Source organism: Dryobates pubescens, chromosome 6 (assembly GCF_014839835.1).
Source record: "Dryobates pubescens isolate bDryPub1 chromosome 6, bDryPub1.pri, whole genome shotgun sequence".
In the NCBI taxonomy this organism is placed as follows: domain Eukaryota; kingdom Metazoa; phylum Chordata; class Aves; order Piciformes; family Picidae; genus Dryobates; species Dryobates pubescens.
In genome coordinates, this window is record NC_071617.1 from 5,350,046 (window position 1) to 5,377,440 (window position 27,395).

At 42.2% G+C, this 27,395-nt stretch overlaps 1 protein-coding gene across 1 annotated transcript in view; it reads left to right on the top strand.

Annotated features, from left to right (window-relative positions):
- The window catches only part of DOP1A (DOP1 leucine zipper like protein A), a 93,311-nt gene that overhangs the window by 21,780 nt on the left and 44,136 nt on the right, over positions 1 to 27,395 (top strand). The window contains exons 5-16 of the mRNA XM_054162555.1: positions 1,336 to 1,506; positions 2,986 to 3,175; positions 3,734 to 3,832; positions 6,197 to 6,296; positions 9,161 to 9,270; positions 12,725 to 12,833; positions 14,857 to 14,977; positions 16,216 to 16,335; positions 18,363 to 18,477; positions 18,920 to 18,949; positions 19,370 to 19,603; positions 21,055 to 21,679. Coding sequence (XP_054018530.1) covers positions 1,336 to 1,506; positions 2,986 to 3,175; positions 3,734 to 3,832; positions 6,197 to 6,296; positions 9,161 to 9,270; positions 12,725 to 12,833; positions 14,857 to 14,977; positions 16,216 to 16,335; positions 18,363 to 18,477; positions 18,920 to 18,949; positions 19,370 to 19,603; positions 21,055 to 21,679 — 2,024 coding nt within the window. The remainder of the gene's footprint in view (positions 1 to 1,335; positions 1,507 to 2,985; positions 3,176 to 3,733; positions 3,833 to 6,196; positions 6,297 to 9,160; positions 9,271 to 12,724; positions 12,834 to 14,856; positions 14,978 to 16,215; positions 16,336 to 18,362; positions 18,478 to 18,919; positions 18,950 to 19,369; positions 19,604 to 21,054; positions 21,680 to 27,395) is intronic.

Below are 27,395 nucleotides of genomic sequence, written 5' to 3' on the forward strand. Positions count from 1 at the left end.
TTTAGCCTGGGGAAGAGGAGGCTCAGGGGAGACCTTGCTGCTCTCTACAACTACCTGAAGGGTGGTTGTAGCCAGGTGGGGGTTGGTCTCTTCTCCCAGGCAACCTGTGACAGAACAAGAGGACACAGTCTCAGGCTGTGCCAGGGGATGTTTAGGCTGGATGTGAGGAAGAAATTCTTCCCAGAAAGAGAGATTGGCCATTGGAATGTGCTGCCCAGGGAGGTGGTGGAGTCACCATCACTGGAAGTGTTTAAAAAGAGACTGGATGAGGCACTTAGTGCCTATTTGATTAGGTGGTGTTGGGTGATAGGTTGGTCTTGATGATCTCAAGGGTCTTTTCCAACCTACTTAATCCTGTGTTCTGTACTATTCTTGTTTTCTTACAGAAAGGTATTTCTACAACTTTCCTCACGTGTTCTTATCCTTTGTTTTAAGCAAGGGCAAAGACAGTGTGTTTGTAAATACGTTTTCCATTGAGATGTAGTTCAGCATGGGCAAAATGAACTTTTTTGGTCTTGTAGAGATTGTCTTGCAGCTTTATTACATTTATTTCCTTGGTGGGTGTTGTGGGTTAAGGTTAGACACCTTTAAGAGCCAGAGAGCTGACAGTCCTCCAAAGCACCAGATAGACACAGGAAATTATAATCTATGTTATTTTATCCCATAAGCCCTGTATCTGCTATATAAACTGAGTACAGACTTGCCATTTTTCTGGCCTCCTTTCTGCCTCTCTCTCCCTTCTGAGCACTGATCCTTTATCTCTTGCAGTGTGGAGGAGGTTTGCTGCCTGGTGCAGTTTCGGCAGAGATAGTTTTGTAGCAGAGCCATTTGGCCTAGGTGGGGGGAGAGGGGGGAAGGGTGGGTGGCCTGGGAGGGCATTGAAGCCTGGATTGTTGGAAGGCTTTTGGCTCAATGAACTGGTTTTAAGCTGGAATGTGAGTTTGAGCATTTCACATTCATGTAAATAGTGTAAATATTTGTACGTGGTGTTTCCATTTACATTTCCAATTCTGTGGGGAGCATTTTTATTTTACTCCTCTTGGGAGGGGTAAAATATATTTTCTGTCCACTCTGAACTAAACTAAGACAGTGGAAGACACTCATCTCTGGGCCTTCAGCACTTGCTATCATAATACTCATAGTTTTAATCTGCCATACCAGTCTGTCAGTCTGGAAGGCTGCCGGATTGTGTGGGGGTCTGTGCCTGTGCAAAAATCACAAGATAAAAACCTGCTACTTGTAACTACACCAGACACTCCTGGAACAGTCTTAAGATATAAATGAAGTTGTATCATAAGAAGCTTCCTAAAGAAAGATACATTTTATTTTTCACAGTTCTGGCCTGTTCCCACTCCTGGCCAACGCAGCGATGTCTGTCAAGCCAACGTTACTGAGTCTGTATGAAATTTATTACCTCCCATTGGGGAAAACACTGAAGCCAGGGCTGCAAGGACTGCTCACTGGGATTCTGCCTGGGCTAGAGGAGGGCTCAGAGTATTATGAGAGGTAAGGATAGATTTGTTTATAAAGTGATGCTTGATTGAGGTTTGGGGTTGGTTTTTTTCCCTGCAACTTTAAATACTTGTATGTGGATTTTTGATTTATTTATTTTTCCCTAAGATAAGTGGAATTTAGTTTCATCCAGCCATTGGGTAGTACAGTAAAAAGATTCTTAACATGAATTATGATAAATAACCTGTTGTTCCTGTTATTTAAAAGGGATTGACAGTAAGTACACCTAGTGTTACATGTCTTCTGCAAAGTATCAAGTCATAGGACAAAAGCAAATGGATTTAAGTTGCACCAGGGAAGGTTTAGATTGGACATTAAAAGTCTCTTCACCAAAAGGGTTATCAAACATTGGTACAGGCTGCCTAGAGAAGTGGTGGAGCTGCCATTCCTGGAGGTATTTGAAAGACCTGGACTTGATGATCTTAAAGGCTCTCTCCTAACCTTTAATGACTCTATGATTCTTGTTTCATATTGAGATAGGGATTAGGAACATACTGCTTGTTTCTTTTCCATGAGTTTCCTCTAATTACTACTGTCTTACTATTCATGGTCTAAAAGACATAACTGTATTTAAGATAAGAAACAAATCTTCCATCATTAAGATTTACTCATTACAATGCCTAATTTGTCTGTAAGTCATCTATGTAAGAAACAACAATAATCCAGCTGTCTTGATGGGTTATTACCTTATTTCTGGCCTGGGACTTACAAGCTCTTCTCATCAGCAAGCCTAAGCCCCAGTTGTGTTATCTTGACTGCAGAGTTGGGGATGCTGGGCTAGAATCTTAACATATTTAAAGAATGACCTTATACTCTGAGGCTTTGAGTTCTTGGAATTGTTCTCTTGCTTGCATATTCTTGGTATTTCTAACTTCAGAAGCTGGAATTTTCATGACTTGTATGTGAAGAGCAGTTTGTCTTCTGCTGCATAGGTGGATACACACAGTGTAGCTGACATCACTACAACAGGGAACACAGCTTGCTATAGGGTGTAGAGGTGCTCCCACATGAGCAGAGGGGAATGAGGACAGGGGAAGGGGTTGCTTGTGCTCAAAGATTTGTCATATATTTATGCTCTGTTGTTGTCAGAGTTGCTCAGTGCAAGGAATGAGAGGGCAGAAGCCATTTGCTTGATTCTTTTCTTTAGTAGCTGTGGTTTCCTGCTGTCTCTGAAACTTCTGTCTGTAGCAGCACTTGGCTTTAAGTAGCAAATATGGAAGTTACTTGGCTGTTTGAATATAAGGAGTGCATAAGGAGAAGCATTTTGCAAGGCAGGGTGGCCCACAAGCTTCCGAGTTGGATTGCTGCGTTCAGGCTGCATTATAAGGTTCGAAGTGTAACTGGGGCTTCGCTTGGTCTCTCCAAAAAAGTTTTGACCTTTCCATAATAATTCAGTCTTGTACTTAGTAAAACTGGGGGCTGAGTGAAGGCTGTGATAGAAGCCCTAACGTAGCTGACTTGATTTTACTGCAGAACAAACACACTGCTGGAGAAGGTCGCCTCGGCCGTGGATCAGTCAGCATTCTACAGTGCGCTCTGGGGTAGCCTCCTCACCAGCCCTGCAGTTCGCTTGCCTGGGATCACCTATGTCCTCTCCCACTTAAACAGGAAGCTTTCCATGGAGGATCAACTCTACATAATTGGCAGTGACATTGAATTAATGGTAATGGTTTGAGGGAACAATGCAGACATGGATGTTGCTTTCTATAATAATATACTTCTGGGAGATTTAGATGTCTTCTCTGTCTTTGAACATAGCCTTTGAAGAGATAAAGATGCACATTCATCTATTCTAGCCCCAGTTAAGGTGATGTTTTTATGCATGATAAAGGTTATTTTTACATTGCAAAGCTGACTTAACGTTTCAGAACAACTCTAGGTTTTGTATAAAACTTTCCATTCATGGCACACTTCAGTTAAAACATTATATAGGGTTTTATTTTGTCTTTTAAACTTAAGATAATTTGTTCATAATGTCAAAACCCAAGAGCTTTAAGTCTGTAGAGTTGAGGGAATTGATGTTGATTCTGTTTTGTCATTGATAAACCTTCTCCCTGTTTTGTTTTATTATTAAACATTTTTAAATCACTTTAATTCTGTACATATCACTGTTTATAAACAACTGTTCTTGTTTTGTGTCTGTTGTCTTATATCTGCCTTCTTAAAATATTACAGTAATTAACTCTTTTTTATTTGGGGGGGGGGTCTGCCATTACTTCAGGTGGAAGCAGTAAGCACATCAGTGCAAGATACCAGTGTTTTAGTACAGAGGAGCACGTTGGACCTTATTCTTTTTTGTTTTCCTTTCCACATGAGCCAGGTAGGTTATTGACATGAGAGGTGAACTAGCAAATCCTCAATACACTCCACTTAAGTCAGTGGCAGTGTTTAGCTGGTCTTGGTTAATAATTTAATAATTTTTCTCCAAGCTTGAACAGGACTCATATGTAAGAGTTTCTCTGATAGGTTTGGCTACACTTGTGTTGTGATCTCTGCCTTCTGCCTTTTAACTTGGTATCTTAACTTTGAAGTTAGCTTTTGTACGGGTTTGCATACACAGACCTGCAGTACTGTGTCCAGGTCTGGAGCCCTCAGTATAGGAAGGACATGGAGCTGATGGAGAAGGTCCAAAGGAGAGCCATGAAAATGATCAGGGGGTTGCAGCACCTCTGCTATGAGGACAGGCTGAAGGAGCTGAGATTGTTCAGCCTGGAGAAGAGAAGGCTCTGGAGAGACCTAATAGCAGCCTTCCAGTACCTGAAGGGTGCCTACAGGAAGGATGGAGAGAGACTGTTTACAAAGGCCTGAAGTGACAGGACAAGGGGCAATGGCTTCAAACTAGAGAAGAGCAGATTTAGATTGGATGATAGGAGCAAGATCTTTACCATGAGGGTAGTGGAACACTGGAACAAGTTACCCAGGGAGGTGGTTGGGGCTCCATCCCTCGAGATGCTCAAAGTGAGGCATGACAGGGCTCTGAGCGGCCTGATCTTGTTGAGGATGCCCCTGATGACTACAGAGGGAGTTGCACTGGATGACCTTTAGAGATCCCTTCCAACCCAGACCATTCTGTGATTAAGTAAATTATGATGTTTAGTCCGTGCAGAGGCTTTTAATTTCTTTGAATATGACGAGAAAGCAAATTATCTGTTCATGTGCAAGTTTCCAACTCTCAGCATTCCAAAGCAGCAGAAGTTAATCCTCCTCATCACTGACTTAGTCTGTTAGGAAACTGGAAATGTTTGTTGGCTTTGGATGAGCAGTTAGCCCTGGCAGTAGTGGGGAACAGACCTTACAACTTCTAGGTAATTGTTTTCAGACTGCAATTGTTGTTAGTCACTTTCTGATTTTAAATGATCCTTGATTTATTTTGCTTCCGGAGGAAGGTTGATTCTCACCTTGTTATAAATTATGGAAAACCTGCACTTCCCTGAAAAAGAACTGAGTTGTTGCTTGCAGAAGTGGTTTGTTCACATGTAGCAGCTACTAAATCTCAAAGGTCTTTTCCAACCTGGTCTATTCTGTTCTGTAGTAATATTTAGAGTATCTCTGGTTAAAGTGCTGGAATGATAAAATTTGCAATGTAGCCTTGTTTTTTAAAATATTAAGATACTAACATTTAAAGTTAAAGTATATCAAGTTAACATTAAGACACTAATGTTTTCCTTTTATATTTTCTTTTCCTTTTTTCTTAATTTCTTTTTCCTGTTGCATTTTTTTCTATCCCCTTCTTTCGCTTCCCTTCCCCCTTCTTTCGCTTCCCTTCCCCCTTCTTTCGCTTCCCTTTCCCCTTCTTTCGCTTCCCTTTCCCCTTCTTTCGCTTCCCTTTCCCCTTCTTTCGCTTCCCTTTCCCCTTCTTTCGCTTCCCCTTCCCCTTCTTTCGCTTCCCCTTCCCCTTCTTTCGCTTCCCCTTCCCCTTCTTTCGCTTCCCCTTCCCCTTCTTTCGCTTCCCCTTCCCCTTCTTTCGCTTCCCTTCCCCCTTCTTTCGCTTCCCTTCCCCCTTCTTTCGCTTCCCTTCCCCCTTCTTTCGCTTCCCTTCCCCCTTCTTTCGCTTCCCTTCCCCCTTCTTTCGCTTCCCTTCCCCCTTCTTTCGCTTCCCTTCCCCCTTCTTTCGCTTCCCTTCCCCCTTCTTTCGCTTCCCTTCCCCCTTCTTTCGCTTCCCTTCCCCCTTCTTTCGCTTCCCTTCCCCCTTCTTTCGCTTCCCTTCCCCCTTCTTTCGCTTCCCCTTCCCCCTTCTTTCGCTTCCCCTCCCCCTTCTTTCGCTTCCCTTCCCCCTTCTTTCCTATTTTCTTTATTTTTTCCTTATTTATTTTCTTTTCCTTTTTTTAAGTTTTCTTTTATTTTTTTCTTTTTTTGCCTTTCTTTTCCCTTTTTATTTTTCTTTTCTTCTGGATTTTAGTTCAGTTTTCCTCCAAGGCTTTTGATCACTAAACAAACTGGAATGTGACAAAATGAAGTTGTTTATTTTTGCTGTTAACAGGGGGCACATTATTACACAGTGTCTGTTCCACATGATAATCATACCTTGATTTCCTGAGAGCAAGATCAGGTTTTCTTGTACCATTTTGAAATGGGGACTATCAGAACACAAGATTAACCATGTTTTAGTGCACATTAAGCTGCTAGCATAGAAAAAGTGCTAACTTTTCCCAGTTGAATTTAATGGTGTTTCTAAACTCTTCAGGCAACACGTCCAGACATGATCAGAATTTTGTCAGCAGCCCTTCATGTAGTCCTGCGCAGGGATATGTCACTGAACCGAAGGCTTTATGCGTGGCTTCTAGGTGGGTTTGTATTTCATTCCATTGTTCACTGGAAGTGGAGGAAGGATTTGATGTTCCATACCACTATTTTGCTATGCTGTGCAGAAAGATTCTTGGAAAAATGATTTTGTATCACAAAGAAGAAAGGCACTGTCTCTCTCTCTCTCTCTCGGGACATAAAAGATGAAGAATATTGTGCTGGAACTCTTTCCTCTTTTATAAGTGGTTGTTATATTTTCCTGTAGCAGCAATTATGAGCACGTTCAGGGGCAGAGCCTTGTGCACTAGGCCTGTGTAACTAGACACTGAAAGGCAAATTTTGTATTCCTCAAAACCTAAAAAGGGAAAAATAGCCAACAGATGTTAGGGAGTGTAAGTGGCAGCTGAGACACTACAGCAAAGAAGGTACAGCAGTAAAAGAACACTGAAAAATGTTGATATTACACTCAAGCCCCCATCAGTGTACACACTTTACCCTTCATTAGACATTTGCATGGCTGAATTAACAAATGACTAACCACTTATGTTCTCCATGCACCTAGAACATCATTTCAATGACTTTCTTGGGTAAAAATCAATGACAGGATGCACACTTTGACTTCTACCAAGTGGCAGAATATCAGTGCAATACATATTTAATCTTCTGTGTGAAGCCAGTGTGTAATCAGAAGAGGATAGCAGAGAATAGTTGCTATTTAGGAGACTAACTGTTTAAGGAATATATGGAAAGTTAGGAACTAGAAAAAATTTGCAAAACACTCTTACTCAGCCTTTGTATTTTAAGGAAATGAAGCTTGTGGTTAGGTGAAAGTGTCCTGTTACTCTTTAAAGCCATTTTCAGCAAAGTCAGAAGCTCTGACATGGGACTTCCTAAGAATGTCATAGAAACTGGAGCCTGAGTGGAGGGACTAAGTGATTTCTCTCTGCAAGTGGAAGGCTGTTTTATGGTCTGCTACTGCCTTTTTTTGTTTGACTTCTCATCTCATCAGCAAGCACATACATGCTTCCAGGCTCCTCAGAACCCTTCCCAGCAGCTCTTGCTTCTTTCCCAGCTGATAGTAAAGACATCAGAGGCAGGTAGCCTGTGGGTGAGTGTGGAGTAAGGAAGCAAGTAAGTAATGAAACAGTTCCTTCATGGAAAGGGTTGTCGAGCCTTGGTAAAGGTTGCCCAGGGAAATAGTGGAGTCACCATCCCTGGAGATATTTAAAAGCAGCATAGATGTGTTGCTGAGGAACGTGGTTTAGTTGTGAGCTTGGCAGTCCTGAGTTAGCTCTTGGATTTGATGATCTTGTAGGTCTTTTCCAACCTAAATGATTCTGTTATTCTATGATATGCAAGAGAAATGAAGTTACACGGGAAGGATGAAGTCAGCAACATCATTTGCATGAGGGGGTTGATTTTGTTGCTGTGGAAAGATGCAGGGATTTAGAAGATTAATATGAAAAAAATCTCAGCTGCTTTAGCTGATCATTTCTCAGGACACTGACTGCAAATTGCTCATCTTTTAAAGAAAGAGAGTGCAATGCATCAGAATGCTCCATACCTACATTTTCCAGCTTAAGAAAAGAATTTCCAGATCAAGCAGTGCGCTCTAAATTTAGTGGATGAGGTAATGTCTTTTTGCTGCCACTGAACAAGACATTTCATGTGTTAAAAATGTCACTGTGATTATTTGGTTGCAGAATATTCTTCTACAGCTGTATCATGAGCGTGGTCCTCACTGAAAGATAATACAGCTTTGGAAGAGAGTTTTCCAGGGACTCTTCCTCTCCTGTTTAGTGAACAGCTGCTGCTTCCATTTGCTCTATATTAGGACAGACTTTTTGGCAATGTAGGAGCTGTTTTGCTTGTTTTTCTTAGGACACTGTACTGCTTTCATATTATGATGACATTCTACTCCTACTATAAAATATTATGCCCCTTCTCTTCCCCTTTATGAGGGAGAGGGAGGGATTAATAGAGCCCATCTGTCACTCAATTAATGGCCAGGGGGTCAGTTATGTTGGGAGATTCTCTGAAGTCTGACAGTCTGTCCTGTGTGACATGACTTAATTCTAGTGTTAGCCATTCTTCCCTATTCCTTTATAGCTGGGAGTGATCTATTAACATTCTCCAAGCATAAAAAAATTCATGTGACATCTTTTGAAGTTCAAGCTAGCTTGACCATTGTTAACAGTGGTGGTTTTAAGTTGCTGCTCAAGGGCATGCATCTTCTTGGGCTTTCCTTCTCTTTTTTTGTTACAGCAGGACAGAAACTGGGGAAAACACTTGTGTGGAACTGGGTGATATCCTGACTGTGACTAATTGATTTGATAGTTTTTATTGGTTTTTTCCCTCTGGTTGGTTGGGTTTAATGTAGAATAAAACATTTACTTGGTAAAGGAAAAGATAAACTTACAAAATAAAAGCATGTCTGAATTTTCTTACTCCAAATTACAGGCGTTTTTAACAATAGAATTGATCTCCTAAGTGCCTTAGTCATGCCAGTGTGTTCTGATGATCATTTCTTTATGTTTAAAGTACTGAATTTTGTATTCTCATAATAGTACTGAAATATCTTTATGGGAAAGGGAGTTTTTTGAATGTATTCTGTGGGGGTCATCCAGTGTTCTTGAATGTGTTTTTCTTTTGTACAAGAAGTAGTTTGATGAGTAATGTTGCATAAAGCTTGAGTTTGTAATCTGTGTGGATACTGCTTACTTGGAAGTCTCACTTAGTTTCCTGTATTAAACTCTATAAAATCATCTTTCTTTTGCCAACATTATTTGGACTTCATCTTGGTAAGTTATCAGTACTAGTGTGTTGATTTCTAGTTTAAAGAAATTGGCAAAATGTTCTGTGAAGGGACAAATACTTATTTGCCTTGTCTTTTGTTTGCTCAAAGGTTTTGATAACAATGGTGCCCTTGTAGGACCCAGAAGTACAAGGCACAGTAATCCTGAGGAGCATGCTACTTACTATTTCAACACCTTCTCTAAGGAGATGTTAGTCCAGGTAGATATATTGTGTTTTCTTGTGGCATAGATCTCCATATGTGGATTCTAATCAAAGCTGCTGTATCTGTTAGTTTTTCACTTGTCATTTCAACATGACCATGCAATTTCTGTCCTTTTGTGGTATTGTGTCTTTCTCTTCTGTGGCAGTTTAGGCTGGGTGCCTCCTGTCACTGCCACGTGAGTTACACCTCCGGTGTCTCAAGGGTCCAACCCAGTAAGTGGACACAGGAAACAGTGTATTTCTATCCATAAATCCTGCACCCTATAAATCCACCTGCAAAGTCATTCTCTTTCTCTTTCCTGCCTCTGCTCCTGTGGGAGATGCTCCCTATTGGCTAACCATGGGGGAGTATCTCAAGGCCACTTAGGCCTGGCTAGGCCTAATGCCAGGAGGAGAAGGAGTGGCAGGGGGTGGGGGGGGAAGTCTCAGACCTGGCCAGCCTGAGACTAGCCTAGAAGTAGAGGAGGAAGAAAGAGCCCTGGGGTTTTTTTGGGTGTACCTTCAGGTGGGGAGAAGGGAAGTGTTGGGAGCCTTTGGGAGTGCTGTAAGGGACCCTGTACACTTTGGGATATCTTTGCCACTATGCTTTGCAGTTGCTGTAAAACACCAATTGCTTTTCCATTTAAACTTTCCATCACTCTCCAATCCATTTGTGTGAGTGGCATTCTTTTGCCCCTTTCAGGGGCAATAGAGGATCTGTCCAGCCTCAAACCAGGACATCATCTAAAACCTTCTCAGTGGAAAAATGAAGACATGGGCTAATGTGTTTATTTAGACTAACAGTATGATCTGGACAGATATTAGACTGGTCTCTCTCTTTCACAGGGAATGTAGGATACATGGAAGATATTTGATTATGACTCCAGCACACTGAAGCCTTTTTCTTTTCAGAAAATGGAATTGGGCAATTCTCTATTTCTGTAGAAACTCCTCTGTGTCTTGGAAACTGGAAAAATTTATGGGATAGTACTCAGAAGGTCTGAATGAGAAGGGTCTTCCTTCCCTCTAGGAAAGGGGAACATAGACTCATAGAATTGTCAGGGCTGGAAGGCACCTCAAAGGTCATCAAATTCCAACCCCCCTGCCATGAGCAGGGACACCTTACACTAGATCAGGTTGCCCAGACCCACATACAGCCTGGCCTTCAAAACCTCCAGGGATGAGGCTTCTACCACCTCCTTGGGCAGCCTGTTCCAGTGTCTCACCACCCTCATGGGGAAGAACTTCCTCCTAACATCCAATCTGAATCTACCCATTTCTAGTTTTGCTCCATTTCCCCTAGTCCTCCCTGACATCCTAAAAAGTCCCTCAGTAGCTTTCTTGTAGGCCCCCTTCCAATACTGGAATGCCACTATAAGGTCTTCTCAAAGCCTTCTCCTCTCTGGACTGAACAGCCCCAATTCTCCCAGTCTGTCTCCATACATCTTTTCTGCTGTCCCTTGGTAGACAGGAATAGTTGAGCGAAGTGATCCTTAAAGCCATGCTAAGTGAGCTGAGATCACCTTGCCTGAAGAACTGTGCTCAGCCTGGATGCATTCCTGTGTAATCTGGTGTAGATGATCCTGCTCTGGCAGGGGGGTTGGACTGGATGAGCTTTCAAGGTCCCTTCCAGCCCCTGAAATTCTGTGATTCTGTGAATCTCTCACAGTAATTAAAATATGCAAACATCTTTCAAGATGCTTTGAGCCTGAGCTTGAAATCAGGCAGATATTTTATCAGTAAGGCAAATAGATAAGGTCAGGATTTTTCTTCTATTCAATCAGAATTGCAGTGCTGTGTGTGGGAGTGAGAGTAGGGATTCCAATGTTAGTAGCTGATGCAAGAATATTTAGCTTATCACAACTAAAAGCTGATACCCAGCACAGAGCTAGCACTTTTACCTGGAGGCAGTGAGATCCTCTAAGGAGGAAGAGACACCAGAATTCCGGTGCAGCACCTCACTGGCACACTCTCACCTTTCTGCCTCGCATGGAAGATGATTCAGAGATTAACAAAGTGCAGGGGAGAGGCCTGAATGGGATAGTTTTGCCTGTGCATGTCTATACAAAATGTGGTCAGCTTTTAGCAAAATGGGGGTATTTGCTGATAGCCTGTGGTCTTCCTTTTAAATCTGCCCACTTCTCTAGCCTACTCAGCATCATTAAAGCTTTTCTGTCTGACAATACTAACAACACTGTGGAGTTGACTTACTTTCAGTAAGAAGGAGCACAGTAGAATGAAGAATGACCATTTTTTGTAGCAGGCATAATCACCTGGGTTTTTGGCTTAAAGGGGTGTTTTTTATGGGCATTTAAAGTCAGTGACTTGTTCTGTATAACACATTGCATATACCTTCTAAACCCATTTGCTGTCTTCTGAAAGGCTTCAAAGACAATGCTCCTTTCTGCCTTCTTCCCAGCAGTCTCTTTGTGTGTTCTTTTATCCGGTCCACCCCCATCTTATTCATTGGCACAATGTACTGAGAATTCTGGCTTTCTAAAGGCATATTCAAATACAGAAGATTTTTCTTTCAGGTTGGTGGCTGATAATACTTGGTTTATAGCAGACAGCAAAGTCAAACCTGTTTTCCTGCCTCTCTCTTTCCTATCTCTCTTCTTTCTCTTCTTTTTAGAAGCTGTAAAAGAAACAAGCTAGTTTTGATTCAGACATTTAAGCCAAGCACAGAGACAAAGTTAAGCAAAAACAGTGACAGTTTGGGGGTTTTAGTTTGTTTGAATTCTGCAGCTTGTTCCCTGAATTGCTACAGTACAGACCCAATTGTCCCATTTGTTTCTAAGTTGTTATTGCTATCAAGTCTGCTTAGTGAAGCAAGTTTTCTATCACACAGGTATATACTAGATGGACAGGTTATTATTAGGTCTGTAGTGTTAGCCCAAGGGGCAAGGGCTTCAAACTAGAGAAGAGTAGATTTAGACTGGATGTTAGGAACAAGTTTTTTACCATAAGGGCAGTGGAGCACTGGAACAGGTTGCCCAGGGAGGTTGTTGAGGTCCCATCCCTGGAGATATTCAAGGTGAGGCTCAAAAGGGCTCTGGGCAACCTGATCTGCTTACTGCAGAGGGGGTTTTACTACCTGACCTTTGGGAGGTCCCTTCCAACCCAGACCATTCTATGTTTATGTATTAAGCCCTTCACACTGTACCTTGTAAAACAATTTCTTCATCACTCTTCATGTCTTCTCTTACTCTTCAAATTCTGAGTTGGATTCTGTTTATAATACTTTGGTTTGACTTTCAGTGTGTACAAATTAACCAAGTTCTGTTCCACACAAATATTTCTGTAGGCATAGCTGGGAGAATACTTAAGCATGGAGAGAATGAGCTGCAGTAAGAGGCAACAGTGGTTTCCACTACTGAGAATTTTTCTTTTACATGCAGATTCTAGTGCATCTTCTCTTTCAAAAACTGCTCTCTGCTTCTGTTTTTCTGATGTGCTTTTGCTCTTTTTTTAGGCAATGGTTGGAATATTGCAAGTCAATGGGCATGGAGAAGAAAGTACATTAATGCAAGACTTAAAGCCTTTTCGAATTCTTATCAGTCTGCTGGATAAGCCTGAACTAGGTAATTTTCATATTACTTCTAGTCTTTAACTTCTTTTGCAAGGTTTTACTTGGAGAATTTATCTCTCTCATTGGTCAAATGGAAAAGGCTGTATTCTTAGTCATGGCAGGCTGGCTGGATTTCTTGGATCTTCAAAGCTAATAATTGAATGTATTCATTAGATTTGCCTTTCACCAAATGCAATTTCTTCTACTTTCTGCACAGGAAATAGCAGCTTGAAGTCATAGACAGAGTGACTGCATGCTATAAGAAAGGCAGACTGGATCTTTTCCATTTCCTTAATCAAATAGTGACTTGCACTGCTTTCAATCTCAGCTGTTGCTTGTGGGAATAATCTGCTCTTTTTACAACAATTAATTGTTGGATAACTTCCTTTTTTCTGTGGAATAGCAGTTTTGGAAATGACCCAGTCTCAAGCTGCACCAGGGGAAGTTTAGGCTCAGGGTGAGGAGGAAGTTCTTCACAGAGAAAGTTGTTAGCCATGGGAATGGGCTGCACAGGGAGGTGGTGGAGTCACCATCACTGGTGGTGTTTAGGAAGAGACTGGATGGAGTGCTTGGTGCCATGGTTTAGTTGATTAGATAGTGTTGGATGATAAGTTGGACTCGATGATCTCAAAGGTCTTTTCCAACCTGGTCTGGTCCATTCCATTCCATTCCATTCCATTCCATTCCATTCCATTCCATTCCATTCCATTCCAATGTTGAGTTCACTATTGAGACTTCTCTGATCTTGATAAGGGGCTCAGTGAGTTACAGTTGAACAAATCTCAAAGTAATTTATGATTGGACATGGCACTTGGTGCCATGGTTTAGTAGTCATGAGGTCTGTGGTGACAGGTTGGACTTGATCTTTGAGGTCTTTTCCAGCCTTACTGATTCTAAGATTCCAATTTCTGAAGTCTGCTTGGTTGCATGGTTTAGTTGATTAGGTGGTGTTGGATGATAGGTTGGACATGATGATCCTGAAGGTCTCTTCCAACCTGGTCTGATCTGGTCTGGTCTATTCTATTCTATGCTAAAGAGCAGTGTAATAAAAGCATTAAAATACAGCAATTACAGAATACAACTTGAAACGAAGTGGTTAAGAGACACCACAAAGAACAAACTATCTGACAGGAATCTGTCATCTTCCTGCTGACTTGTGATTTTTGCAGTTTTAATTTTCAGAGGCAATGTGTATGTTGAGACTGCATGAAGTAAAATGAGCTGTGAGGTAGGATCCTTTCAGTAAACTGAGCTGGAAGCAGCTAATAGGGTTTCTGCTTAGCTCAGTGAGCACACTGTCACAGAATGTAGCTCAATGAGGCTAGGAGAAAGCATGAGAAAGCAGAAGATATTGCAAGCAGGGTCACTTTATCAATTCCTTTCAAAAGAAGTGTTTTGTTGGTGTTCTGGTTTGCTCCAAACTCGAAAGGAGGTGATGTTTCAAAAAGTATCCTGCAAACTGTATCTGAAACTAAAGAAAACCTGCCTGAAATTGAAGAGATGGAAGATGATCAAAACACTTCTCCCTTGTATTATGCAAGATGCTCAAAACATTTTACTTTGCATTTGCATTACAATATTTGAGAATATTTTCCATATGATAGCAGCATGATCTACCTTAGGGTTGGATTTTGTTTGACAGTTACATATGATCAGGAATCCATGGGGTAACATTACCATGTTACTCAGCTGAGCTACTAATACCTCAAAGAGGATATGTTGGCCTCAACATGAGCTATGCTAATGTGACTGCATAGCTTTTGAACTGTGTGTGTTTATATCCAGCCATCAGTGTACACACATTGTCTGGGAAAAGAACTCTGTGCTTTGTACACTCCCAGGCATTCCAATTGCCTGTGCATTTCTGGAAAGCAAATAAACCCTCTGAAATGGGAGGTAGTTGATGAAATGAAGGAGGAGGGATTTTATGGGTTTATTTTGGAGAGTTTTCAGATGTGGACTGTTAGCAGTGCTTAAGACACAAGACTGTGAATACATAGAATACATAAGACTGTGGTTGCTGTATTTCTCCCTAGGCCCTGCCATTCTAGAGGATGTGTTGATTGAAGTGTTTCAGACATTGTATACACAGTGCAAAGCGGAGCTGGAGCTTCAGGCAGAGCCTTCGTTCAACAAAGATCACACACAGCTAAGCAGGTAATGTATTTTATAGTATATATCATATATATATAGGGGGTGTTCAGTCTGGAAAAGAGAAGGCTCAGAGGTGACCTAATTGTGGCCTTCCAGTATCTGAAGGGGGTCTACAAGAAGGCTGGGGAGGGACTTCTCAGGATATCAGGTAGTGATAGGACTAGGGGGAATGGAATGAAGCTGGCTCTGGCCAGCCTGATCTAGTGTGGGGTGTCCCTGCCCATGGCAGCAGGGTTGGAACTAGATGATCCCTGTGGTCCCTTCCAACCCTGACTGATACTATGATATATATACATATATATAATATATATATATACACACACACACACATATATATATAAAAAAAAAATATATATATATCTATATATCTCTTCTGTTGCTGCAGACATGACTGTGGGATGTGTGGGACTGTAACCTGTTGGTTTGTTTTTGTTAAGATACAGCATCCATTGACAGGTTGCCCAGGGAGGTTGTGGATACCCCCTCCCTGGAAGTGTTCAAGGCCAGGATGGGTGAGGCCTTGAGCAGCCTGGTCAAGTGGAAGGTGTCCCTGCCATTGGTTGGAACTAGATGATCTTTAAGGTCCTTTCCAACCCAAAGCATTCTATGAATCTGTGAACCATTCTATGAATCTATGACATTGCTTGCAAATTCTGTGTTCAGTGCAAAGATCTGCAGGTTTTAATACTATTTTTAACAGCATTTAATATACATTTTATTCTGTATCCATGACAAAAAAGCTTGCTTCATCCAACTGGAATGCCAGTGGTGTAGATGAGTTGTGGAATTTGTTTTGTCTGTATTCTTAAAAAGAAACCAAACCAACTGATGAACTTCATTGTACACAGAGTGGAAATGAAGAGTGCTGCAAGACAGCCAGAGGTGGGAAGGAAAAAAAAAGTCAAGATTTGAGTTGAATATCTGAGAAAGTTGAGAGAAGAGGGGGAATTGAAAGCTGAAGAGGGGAAACACTTGTAGGAATGATCACAGGAAAACAGATGGGTAAAAAGCATGTTTAGAAAACATATACTTAAAGAAGGGATAGAGAAGAAACTATGGAAACTAACTGATATGAGAAACCTGCTAAATTACCAAGCAACAGAACAACAACCACTTGTAGGGATGAGGGAGGGATAATCCGTCAGCGTTAACTGGCAATGAGTGCACTTCCAGTGATGTGTAGTCACATAACTCAGAAATGAAGGCTGAAAATACAAAATGTTCTTTATATTTCCTTTCAGCAAACTGAGAGAAAACAAGAAAACAGCAGAACTGATTAAAACTGCCAATCTTCTCTTTAATTCCTTTGAGCCTTACTATATGTGGGACTACATCGCTCGTTGGTTTGAAGAATGTTGTAGGTAGGATATAATACTTAGTCTCTGAATGTGTAGAGTTTAAGTTGGCTTTTGCTTTAGTTAGTCTAATGTGAACATTTAGACTGTAGTCTGCTTCTTCCCCATCCCTTTAACTCTGATGATTTGACCTGTTTCAATCAGATGTGATTGGTGGTCTCAGCAGTGTGAGTTCTCACAGAGTTCTGTGTCTGGGTGCAATCAAGAGATCAGTCAGCGCCTGTGCTGAAGGGAAGACTCCAGATCTATCACAAAACTAGCTAAATCACAACTGTAACTTTAAAAGTGATTTAGAGATCCCTCAGAATTTGTCTGAGGCTTTTGCTTATGATTTTGCCCCACTAAAACTTAAAAAGATAATTTCTTGTATCCAGTGTTTTCTCCTAAGTATTACTCTTTGGCCAGCAAAAGAACAAGAGGACACAGTCTCAAGCTGCACCAGGGGAGGTTTAGGCTGGATGTTAGGAAGAAGCTCTTCATAGAAAGAGTGATTGGCCATTGGAATGTGCTGCCCAGGAAGGTGGTGGGGTCACCATCACTGGAGGTGTTTAGAAAGAGACTGGATGGGGTGGTTGGTGCCATGGTTTATTTGATTAGATGGTGTTGGGTGATAAGTTGGACTCAATGATCTCAAAGGTCTTTTCCAACCTGGTTTATCCTATCCTATCCTATCCTATCCTATCCTATCCTATCCTATCCTATCCTATCCTATCCTATCCTATCCTATCCTATCCTATCCTATCCTATCCTATCCTATTTTATCCTATCCTATTTTATCCTATCCTATTTTATCCTATCCTATTTTATCCTATCCTATTTTATCCTATCCTATTTTATCCTATCCTATTTTATCCTATCCTATTCTATCCTATCCTGTTCTATCCTAATGTTGAGTTCACTATTGAGACTTCTCTGATCTTGATAAGGGGCTCAGTGAGTTGAATTTCAAGCCATCCTTTATAATTTATTACAGTTGAACAAATCTCAAAGTAATTTATGTAAATTATGGTAGATCTTTTAGGGCAGTGGTGGGTGAAAGAGCATGTGTTAGAACTTAGACTCACTTCACTGCACTGCTGGTTTCATGAAGAGAATGGCCTGTCAGAGAGACACAGTAACCCAGCAGAGGTGTGGGTTGAGCTGAGTGCTGCTTTTTAAGTGTAGGTTACTGACACAATGCAATTGACATTTGATTTTTAAAATCTCATCAAAATATCTTGGATAAATGCTGACTGTCATTGTGTCAGATTTGGTTTCTGTAATGGTTCTATTATTTCAAATATATCTGTTTTTCAGTACTGACACATGTTCCAAAACAGAAGAAAAGGATTAGCGTGACTCATCTATTGCTGAAAACGTGACACTGCCCTTTCTACCCAATTCCCTTTCCCCTCACCACCACCCCCCAGCAGAATAAAATAATTGAGGACACATAATATTATTCTTTTGTTCATATCCTTTGCTTATAATCTTCCCAGACATGAGTTCATGGGAGGGTTGTGTTCCATCATCCCTCAGAAACAAAGCTCATCAGATTATGAATTCTTGTCAGTAGTAAAACAAAGCAGTCAGCTGAAGCTGAAGTGGATATTAGCAAGAGCCTGGTTTGTTTTCCTCTTGCACAGCTTCAAAGCTTCATGGGCCTTTTATTTCACCTTTGGTTGTCTTTGTCTCAAGTGCTTTATGCCTTGGGTTTAGACCTCTCCAAAATCACTGTTCTGCAAGCAATACTATCCCTTGATTCTATTATGGCTTCTCCTGCTTATACTAGCAGATAGTGCTGTATATGCTAGGGTCACAAATGCCATTTTCTTTAGCCTGAGTTCCCTTAGTTAATGAATCAGGACTGTGTTGTACTGAAAGGCTGGTTGCTGCTTTTTCTGAAAGCATACAAAGGAGCTACTTGAAAGTAAAATGAGAGATTCCTTGTTTGTTTGCAGGGATTATCCCTGAGGTGTACAGCTTCAGTTATAGAAAATGGTCAATGTAAGGGGAAGGGAAAAATGTTTTGAAACCCTATTTGAATTTTGCAGGAGGACATTACATGCCAGACTTCAGACTGGGCCTGGAGGTGGTAGTGAGAAGTCTGAGTTACCCCTGACTAACTTCTGCTTGTTAGTGGATTTTTTGTTGGATATAGTTTCTTTGGTAAGGATTGTGTTATTCATTGCAGGTACTGGGGATTCTCTGTATTTATAGTCTGCATCTGCTTTATTAATTGTTTCTTCCTGAAAATATATTGCCATATTGCCACCTTTTAGAAGAAGTTTTAGATGCATTGTATGATGTCTTGATAGACTGCTTGGCTATAACCAAAGTGGGGTTTATGGTGTTCATGCCTGAAACTTTTTATCTGTCCTTGATTTCTTCTCTCTAAAATTATGCTGTATTAGTTACAAGCATAGTCTTTAGTAGCTTAATATGCAAGTTCAGGTGTGCAGCTTTCTTTCAAGGCTCTTTTAAATGTCATAATAAGATGTATCTATAGCTCTTTTTCTTTTGTTGTTGCATTGCTTAACATAGCAAAGACTGAAACTGTTTTTTTTCTGTACCTGTCTGTCCTCAATTCTTTTGCTTTCTCACTTCAAAGCCTACTAGAAGTATGAGAGTGCTGTGTCAGGTATGACAATCAGCCTGTTTTTCCTTTAGTTCTTAATTGCTATTTTTTCATCTTTCCCTCTTAAACTTTTCTTTTAAGGTTATTAAAATAATAGTAGTGATGTTCTTTAGCCTTCTTGTTGTGTTTTGTACTGTTTGTTGCGTAATGAACAAGAAGCAAGAGTCTGGACAAGTTAAATAGCTTTGTGTTTGTTGGCTACCCAGTTGTACAGTTAATTATGTTATCTGTTTCTTTGGTTTATTTTAAGTAAAGCATGTATCTCATATTCATGGATATTAAGATATTCATTTCCCTTTTCCCTTGTTCTGTATGTTTAGAACACAGTTAAGCAATTGATAGGTACCACTGTTAGAGAGGATGACTTTCAGGGTGGGCTTTAGTGTTGCAATTAATGAGTTTTGCTGTTAATTACTTTGTTAGGAGACTTACATTGAAATACAGACGGAACACTTGCCCCAGCTGTTGCTCAGGATGATTTCTGCCTTGACAAGCCACCTGCACACACTGCACTTGTCTGAGCTTACTGATTCTCTCAGACTCTGCTCGAAGATCCTTAGCAAAGTTCAACCACCTTTGCTGTCTGCAGGTACAGATGGTGTCCTGCAGCTTCCTAGTGGGCACAGCAGCTCTATCAAAGAATGGGAAAACAAAAAGGTAACTGATTGTGTTTTGCAGCATCTTGAAAAATTACTTTTTGGGTGGAAAGGAGAAGTTGGCTTTCTGAGCCTGTATTGAACCACCTACAAGTCACAGAATTTTGTTAGGGTTAGAAGGGACCTCAAGGATCATCTAGTTCCAAACCTGCTGCAATTGGCAGGGACAGCTTACACTACATCAGGTTGCTCAGAGCCACATCCAGCCTGGTCTTAAAAACCTCCAGGGAGGAGGCTTCCACTACCTCCCTGGGCAACCTGTTCCAGTGTCTCAGCACCCTCATGGGGAAGAACTTCTTCCTAACATCCAATCTGAATCTACCCATTTCTAGTTTTCTTCCATTCCCCTTAGTCCTATTGTTACCTGACTCCCTAAAAAGTCCCTCACCAACTTTCTTGTAGGCCCCCTTCAGACACTGGAAGAAGAGAAAAAACATTAATGCTCATCAGTTATTTTACTGGGTTTAGAATGATTTAATAAAGAAATAAAAGAAACAAACCAGCCAACAGCTCTTTCTCTTTTAATGCTGCTGAGTTTGGTCTGCATCTATGGCTCTGTCAGGTGTGCTAAGTGACATGTCCTCAAATCCTTGTTCTCCAGTTGAAGAAACTAGAGAAACATCACAGAAGAAATTTAGGTTGGAAGCAACAGTTGGAGATCACTGCTCAAAGCAGGCCTGATTTCAAAGTTAGATTCTACTTTAAAGCTAGGTCAGATCATTCAGGATCATACCCAGCTTGGTTTTGATATCTCCAGGGATGAAGATGCCACAGCTCCTCTGTACCGCTTCTTTGTGTGTACTGTATTAGTCAATCAGACAGCCTAGGAAAAACAGGAGGATGACAATGACAATAGAGTTGACATCTGAACAATCAGAGGGCAGAGGTTTCTGATCAAAGGACTTCTTCCTTCCCCTGAACTCAAATTCCTAATAATAGTTAGGAGACAATTTACTCTGGAAAGATTCAGCAGTCACATTTGTATCAAAGGCTTTCACTAAAGCAGTTTCTTGTAGGAACAATGAAGCTTCGTAACTCTGATATTCCTTTCACACAAAAAAAATAAGGCAAACCAAACCCAAACAAAACCAACCCCCAAAGTAACAACAGTGAATACAAACACAGAAGCAAAAGAGCCCTGTTCATTTTATTGGAAATGTCTGACCTGAAATCAAAACTCAAGACTCCGCACCAATCCTTGGCTCTCCCTGCACAGAGCTCCCTGCAAGATCAGGGCTCTCATTTTTCACAGGTTGGACTTGATGGTCTCTGAGGTCTTTTCCAACCTTATTGAGTCTATGATTTTGTGTACAATGAATTTGTGATAGATTTAAAACAAGCAACAAAATTGTTGCTTGCAAACAGAGAAAGAAGTATATTTTTTTTTCTCTCACTAGACCTCAGATAACTAATTTTGAACAGTCATAAAACTTTTTTTTGTTCCTCACTCAGGTGCCATCGGTTTCACTTGAAAATCCTAGTGATGTGTTTGAAGATGGTGAGAATCCCCCCAGCAGTCGCTCATCAGAAAGTGGCTTCACTGAGTTTGTCCAATACCAGGGAGATACATCTGATGACATTGACAGAGCACTCAACGAGGGGCACGGTGCCCCTGGCATTCCTATCGTGGGTAGTACATCCTCAGAGACTGAGACAGCATCAACTGTGGGATCTGAGGAAACCATTGTACAGCCTCCTTCCATCGTGACACAGGGGACAGCAACTCGAAGCGGGAAAGTGATCCAAAAGACTGCAATGCAGTGCTGCTTGGAGTATGTCCAGCAGTTTTTAACCAGATTCATCAACCTGTATATCATTCAGAGCAATTCCTTGTCTCAGCCCTTCGGGGCAGAGCTTCCAGCAGACTCTGCTAGAGAGCAGGGACAGACCACAAAATGGGACAGAGAATCACAGGTTGATGCTAAGGTGAAGAAAACAAACAAGAAAAAGCCACCAAAAGAATACCTTCCTGCCTTCATTGCTGCTTGTCAGCTGTATCTTGAATGTTCAAGCTTTCCTGTTTACATTGCTGAAGGAAACCGCACTTCAGAATTACATCCTGGGAAGCCTGAAGTTGGTAAGCTGCACTCTTGGCTTTTTGTTGGTTTTGGTTTCTTTTTGCTTTTAAAATCATATTTGAATTTCCCCAACCCCCCCCAAATGAAAGTAATGCTCTTAATGCTTTGTGTGTGTGTTGCTGTTCCTCTCAGAAATGCAGGGTTCCTTCTCTATCGGTTTGTTCGGGTTTTGCTTGGTGTTAAGGAGATTGGTGGCATGGGTTTTGACACTAATTAATGTTGGGGTGACAAATACATAATGCAAACTGAAGCCTGGGAGTAGAATCTAGATTCTTCAGATGCCCCATTTCACTGTATGACTCCACAGTGTTTTTGCTATCATTTTTGCAACTGCCACAGCTTCATTTTAGCAGCTTTTGACAGATGTGCATCTTGGTCATTTTGTGCCACATGTGGAAATGATAAACTTCTGTCCAAGAAATATATTGGACAGATATAAAGAAAACCTATAAATATAAAAATTAATATGTAATTTTACTTTATTCCTATTAGAGGAACAGAGGTGGTTGAGGCCTCATCCCTGGAGGTGTTTAAGACCAGGCTGGATGAGGCTCTGGCCAGCCTGATCTAGTGTGAGGTGTCCCTGCCCATGGCAGGGGGGTTGGAACTAGATGATCCTTGAGGTCCCTTCCTCAACCCTGACTGATTCTATGATTCTTGCAAACAATTCCAGCTACAGTTGCCTTAGAAAAACTCAACAAAACTGGTGGGGTTTATGAAGTGTGAATATATGTATGGATGAATACAGTTACAGAAATGTGATTAAAATGGTGACAGTTCTGGATTACTGTCAAATGGTGACATTTTAGATGGACAGTCCTCTTTACAGCTTGTAAGGTCTTTAATGTCAGTTCTAATTCCACTTCTGGTTTTGGCCTGTTGCTTGGTAGTTACTGGCTTAAAGTGGTAGATGTGCTTGGAGCATACAAGCAATTGTGACAATAACGTTGGCTACTTGTCAGAGTTGTCTTCTGTGATTTTGTTTCTTCTAGGTAGCTTTATCCTTGCAGCTTTCTGTTTTTGTCCACAACTTCCAAAATCTATTAAAGGCTAAGTAGTGGGCACTGCTTGGAGATCACAAGATGTTAGGGGCTGGAAAGGACCTCTGGAGATCAAGTCCAACCCCCCTGCCAGAGCAATACCACAGAATCTAGCACGGGTCACACAGGAACACATCCAGACGGGTCTGAAAAGTCTCTAGATAAGGAGACTGCACAACCTCTCTGGGAAGCCTGTTCCAGTGTTCTGCAACCCTTAGAGTAAAGAAGTTCTTTATGTTGAGATGGAACTTCCTGTGCTTCAGTTTACATCCATTGGCCCTTGTCCTATCAAAGGGGACAAATGAGAAGAGCCTGTCCCCTCCCTCTTGACACCCAACACTCAGATTTATAAGTATTTGTTAGATCCCCTCTCAGTCTTCTCTTCTTCAGACCAAACAGCCCCAGGTCTCTCAGCTTTTCTTCATAAGGCAGTGCTGCAGTCCCTTAATCATTCTTGTAGCTCTCCATTGGACTCTCTTGAGCAGATCCCTGTCCCTCTTGAACTGGGAAGCACAGAACTGGATGAAATATTCCAGGTAGGGCCTCACTAGGGCAGCACAGAGGGGGAGGAGAACCTCCCTCAATCTGCTGGACACACTTTTCTTGATGCACCCCAGGATACCATTGGCCTTCTTGGACACAAGGGCACATTGCTGACCCATGGAGAGCTTGTTATCCACCAGGACTCCCAGGTCCTTCTCCACAGGGCTGCTCTCTAGCAGATCACCTCCCAACCTGTACTGGTGCAGTTTATCACTCCTTCCCACATGCAGGACTCTGCACTTACGCTTGTTGAATCTCATTAAGTTCTTCTTGCCCAGCTCTCAGTCTGTCCAGGTCTTGCCAAGCCTCTCAGTTTGGTATTGTCAGCAAACTTACTGAGAAGACTCTGTCTGTCTGTCCTGTCATCAGTGTCATTGATAAAGATGTTGAACAGGACTGGACCCAGCACTGATCCCTGGGGGACTCCACACTTACAGGTCTCCAGCTGAACACAAATTTAACATGACTGCTTCTTCTGTTCCTGTGTTGTGTATGTCTTTGCACAGAATATTTGTGTTTCTAAAGCATGACCCAGAAAAACATGGATTTTAAACATACTTTTTTCTCAGCACTAGCAGACCACAGATGAATGTTGAGGCAAAAGACTTCCAAGTGCTTTCAAAAATCAGATGTTTGTTTATAACTTTCCTGTGCATATAGCTCTTCTGATTAGTGCTGCCTTGTAAAACCCCAAAGCAGAAAGAATAGAATGGAATAGAATAGAATAGACCAGGTTGGAAGAGACCTTCAAGATCATTGTGTCCAACCTATCATCCAACACCATCTAATCAACTAAACCATGGCACCAAGCACCCCATCAAGTCTCCTCCTGAACACCTCCAGTGATGGGGACTCTACCACCTCCTCAGGCAGCCCATTCCAATGGGCAATCACTCTCTCTGTGTAGAACTTCCTCCTAACCTCCAGCTTAAACCTCCCCTGGTGCAGCTTGAGACTGTGTCCTCTTGTTCTGGTGTTGGTTGCTTGGGAGAAGAGAGCGACCTCTGTCTGTCTACAACCTCCCTTCAGGTAGTTGTAGAGAGTCTCCCCGGAGCCTCCTCTTCTCCAGGCATAGCAACCCCAGCTCCCTCAGCCTCTCCTCATAGGGCTGTGTTCCAAACCCCTCACCAACTTTGTTGCCCTTCTCTGGACTCGTTCCAGCAAGTCAACCTCCTTCCTAAACTGAGGAGCCCAGAACTGGACACAGTGCTCAAGGTGTGGCCTAACCAGTGCAGTGTACAGGGGCAGAATGACCTCCCTGCTCCTGCTGGCCACACTGTTCCTGATACAGGCCAGGATGCCATTGGCCCTCCTGGCTGCCTGGGCACACTGATGGCTCATGTTCAGCCTACTATAACCCAGTCCCCCCAGGTCCCTCTCCAGCCACTCTGACTCCAGCCTATAGCTCTGCATGGGGTTGTTGTGGCCAATGTGCAGAACCCGGCACTTGGATGTGTTAAAAGGCTGTAGAGCCTGAGCAGTGTGTGCCTTGCATGAAGGCAGTGATTCTAGGAATCTTTCTCACTTGGTGAAATGTCTTGGATTGCTCATGCATCAGCTGAACTTTCCCATTTGTCGTGTTGCATTTGACTTTGAGGAATAAGCATGTATCGTAGGTGGCTGAAATCATTGGGAAGGATTTGTTTCCAGATGTAAACATCTGTTGTATGGAAAGGCAGGGTGGATGGCAACAGTGAAGGGAATGGGGCAGTCCCAAGAGACCTACATCCCATAACAGAAATGCCAGTGGAACAGAGAATGGAGAATGGGAGGCAGCCTTCTACTACCTGAAGAAGGGGGTCTACAAGAAGGATGGAGAGAGAGGCCTGTTACAAAAGCCTGCAGTGGCAGGGTGAGGGGCAATGGCTTCAAACTAGAGAAGAGCAGATTTAGGTTGGATATTAGGAACTTATTCTTTACTATGAGGGGAGTGGAACGCTGGAGCAGGTTGCCCAGGAAGGTGGTTGGGGCCCATCCCTCAAGATATTCAAAGTGAGGCTTGACAGGGCTCTGGGCAGCCTGATGTAGTTGAGGATGCCCCTGCTGACTGCAGAGGGGGTTTTACTAGATGACCTTTGGAGGTCCCTTCCAATCCAGACCATTCTGTGACTCTAGTCACCATAATTCACATGCCAGCCTTTTCTGTGGCTTTCTACTGCTGAAGAGCCTGGTTTTATTCTAGAGTTCAAAGGCATGTTCCAAGTTTAGGATGGGTGACATTAATGGTGTGACCTGATTGCCTTTAATTAACAGTAAGAGTCATCAGTGTTTATTTGAAGGAGCCAGATTAACCTGATATTTGATAGAGCATAATTGTGCTTAAATTTTGCTGTATGCTTCATTTCTGTGCTAATATTAACTGAAGAATTTAAAGGAACTGAGTCAAGCTCAGACTCAAGTTTCTATTTGTAAACTCTAGAATGTTATGTGGGATTGGTAGGTATGTTTAGGCTCCAGTTCACATTGCAAAAGTAACTACTGTGGGTATAAATTAGAAATTGCCTAGTCCTTCTCCTAATTCTGAGTAGAAGCTGTATTTGTGCCTATGAAATAACATTCTTTCACTTGGCTATTTTAGGAACAGCATCAATAGCCCTCCTAAACTTTTATCACTTGGAGAGTTGACTGTGAACTTCAGAGAAAGACACTTGCATTGTCAGGACAGTGTATGGTTTTGAGTGAGAGGATGGTGTCCTGGTTTGAGGCCAGACAGTTCCTCTGTTGCCCATGAAAGTGGCCAAAGAATGCCACTCACACAAATGGATTGGAGAGTGATGGAAAGTTTAAATGGAAAAGCAATTGGTGTTTTACAGAACCTGCAAAGCATAGTGGCAAAGATGTCCCAAAGTGTACTGAGTCCCTTACAGCATACCCAAAGGCCTCCCAACACTTCCCTTCTCCCCACCTGAGGGTATACACCACTAGGTTAGTCTCAGTCTGGCCAGGTCTGTGACTGCCACCCACCTTCCCTCTTCTCCTCCTCCTGGCATTAGGCCTAGCCAGGCTTAAGTGGCCTTGAGATACTCCCCCACCGTTACCCGATAGGGAGCATCTCCCACGGGAGCAGAGAGGGAGGAAAGAGGAGGAGAATGACTTTGCAGATGGATTTATAGGGTGCAGGGCTTCTGGGTATGAAATAGGCTGTTTCTTGTGTCCACCTACTTGGTTGGACCCTTGAGACACCAGAGGTGTAACTTATGTGGCAGTAACAGGAGGCACCCAGCCTGAACTGCCACAGAAAAGTAAGAAGGGGGCAACAACTGCTTACAGTGAAAGCAGAGTGGTTTAATCAGATCAAGTTTCTGCCACCCAAAACATCACTTCTCACAAGACACTTTTGCCTAAGTGTTGCCAGGAGAATCTCTATAGATAATTCTGTAGGTAATATCTATATAACATTTTAAGGTTATAATGTTTGTAACTGTGGTAGGCTGAAATTGTCCCCCAACTAATGTGGAGGAAATTACCCCCAAAATAAAATTGTCAGGCTAGCTCAGAAGGTTTTGGAAGCAAATGAAGCTCTATTTACAAGCAAACTATAAGCTAGAAATATGAAATGCAATGAATAGGTACAAAATATACAACATATGTGCAATACATATGCAATTTAGAAACAGCAGAGAAAACTCCTCAGATCCCCCTGGATGGATCCAGGGGACCTGTTCACCTCCTCTCCCACACTTTGCCTCCTTCCCATTACCTCACAGAGTCGTCAAAACAGACCCTGGCAAGGCCACAGGAGACAGAGAGAGAGAGGAAAGCTGCAATCAGAAGTGACAGAAGAATTACAGAATCATAGAATTGTTAGAATTGGAAGGGACCTGAAGAATCATCTAGTTCCAAACCCCCTGCCATGGGCAGGGACACCTCACACTAGATTAAGTTGCTCAGAGCCACATCCAGCCTGACTAAGCCATGGCTTCAAGTGCCACGTCCAATCCCCTCTTGAACACCTCCAGGGTCGGTGACTCCACCACCTCCCTGGGCAGCACATTCCAATGGCAAACAGCTCTTTCTGTAAAGAACTTTCTCCTCACCTCAAGCCTAAACTTCCCCTGGCGCAGCTTGAAACTGTGTCCTCTTGTTCTGGTGCTGGTTCCCTGGGAGAAAAGACCAACCCCCACCTGGCTGC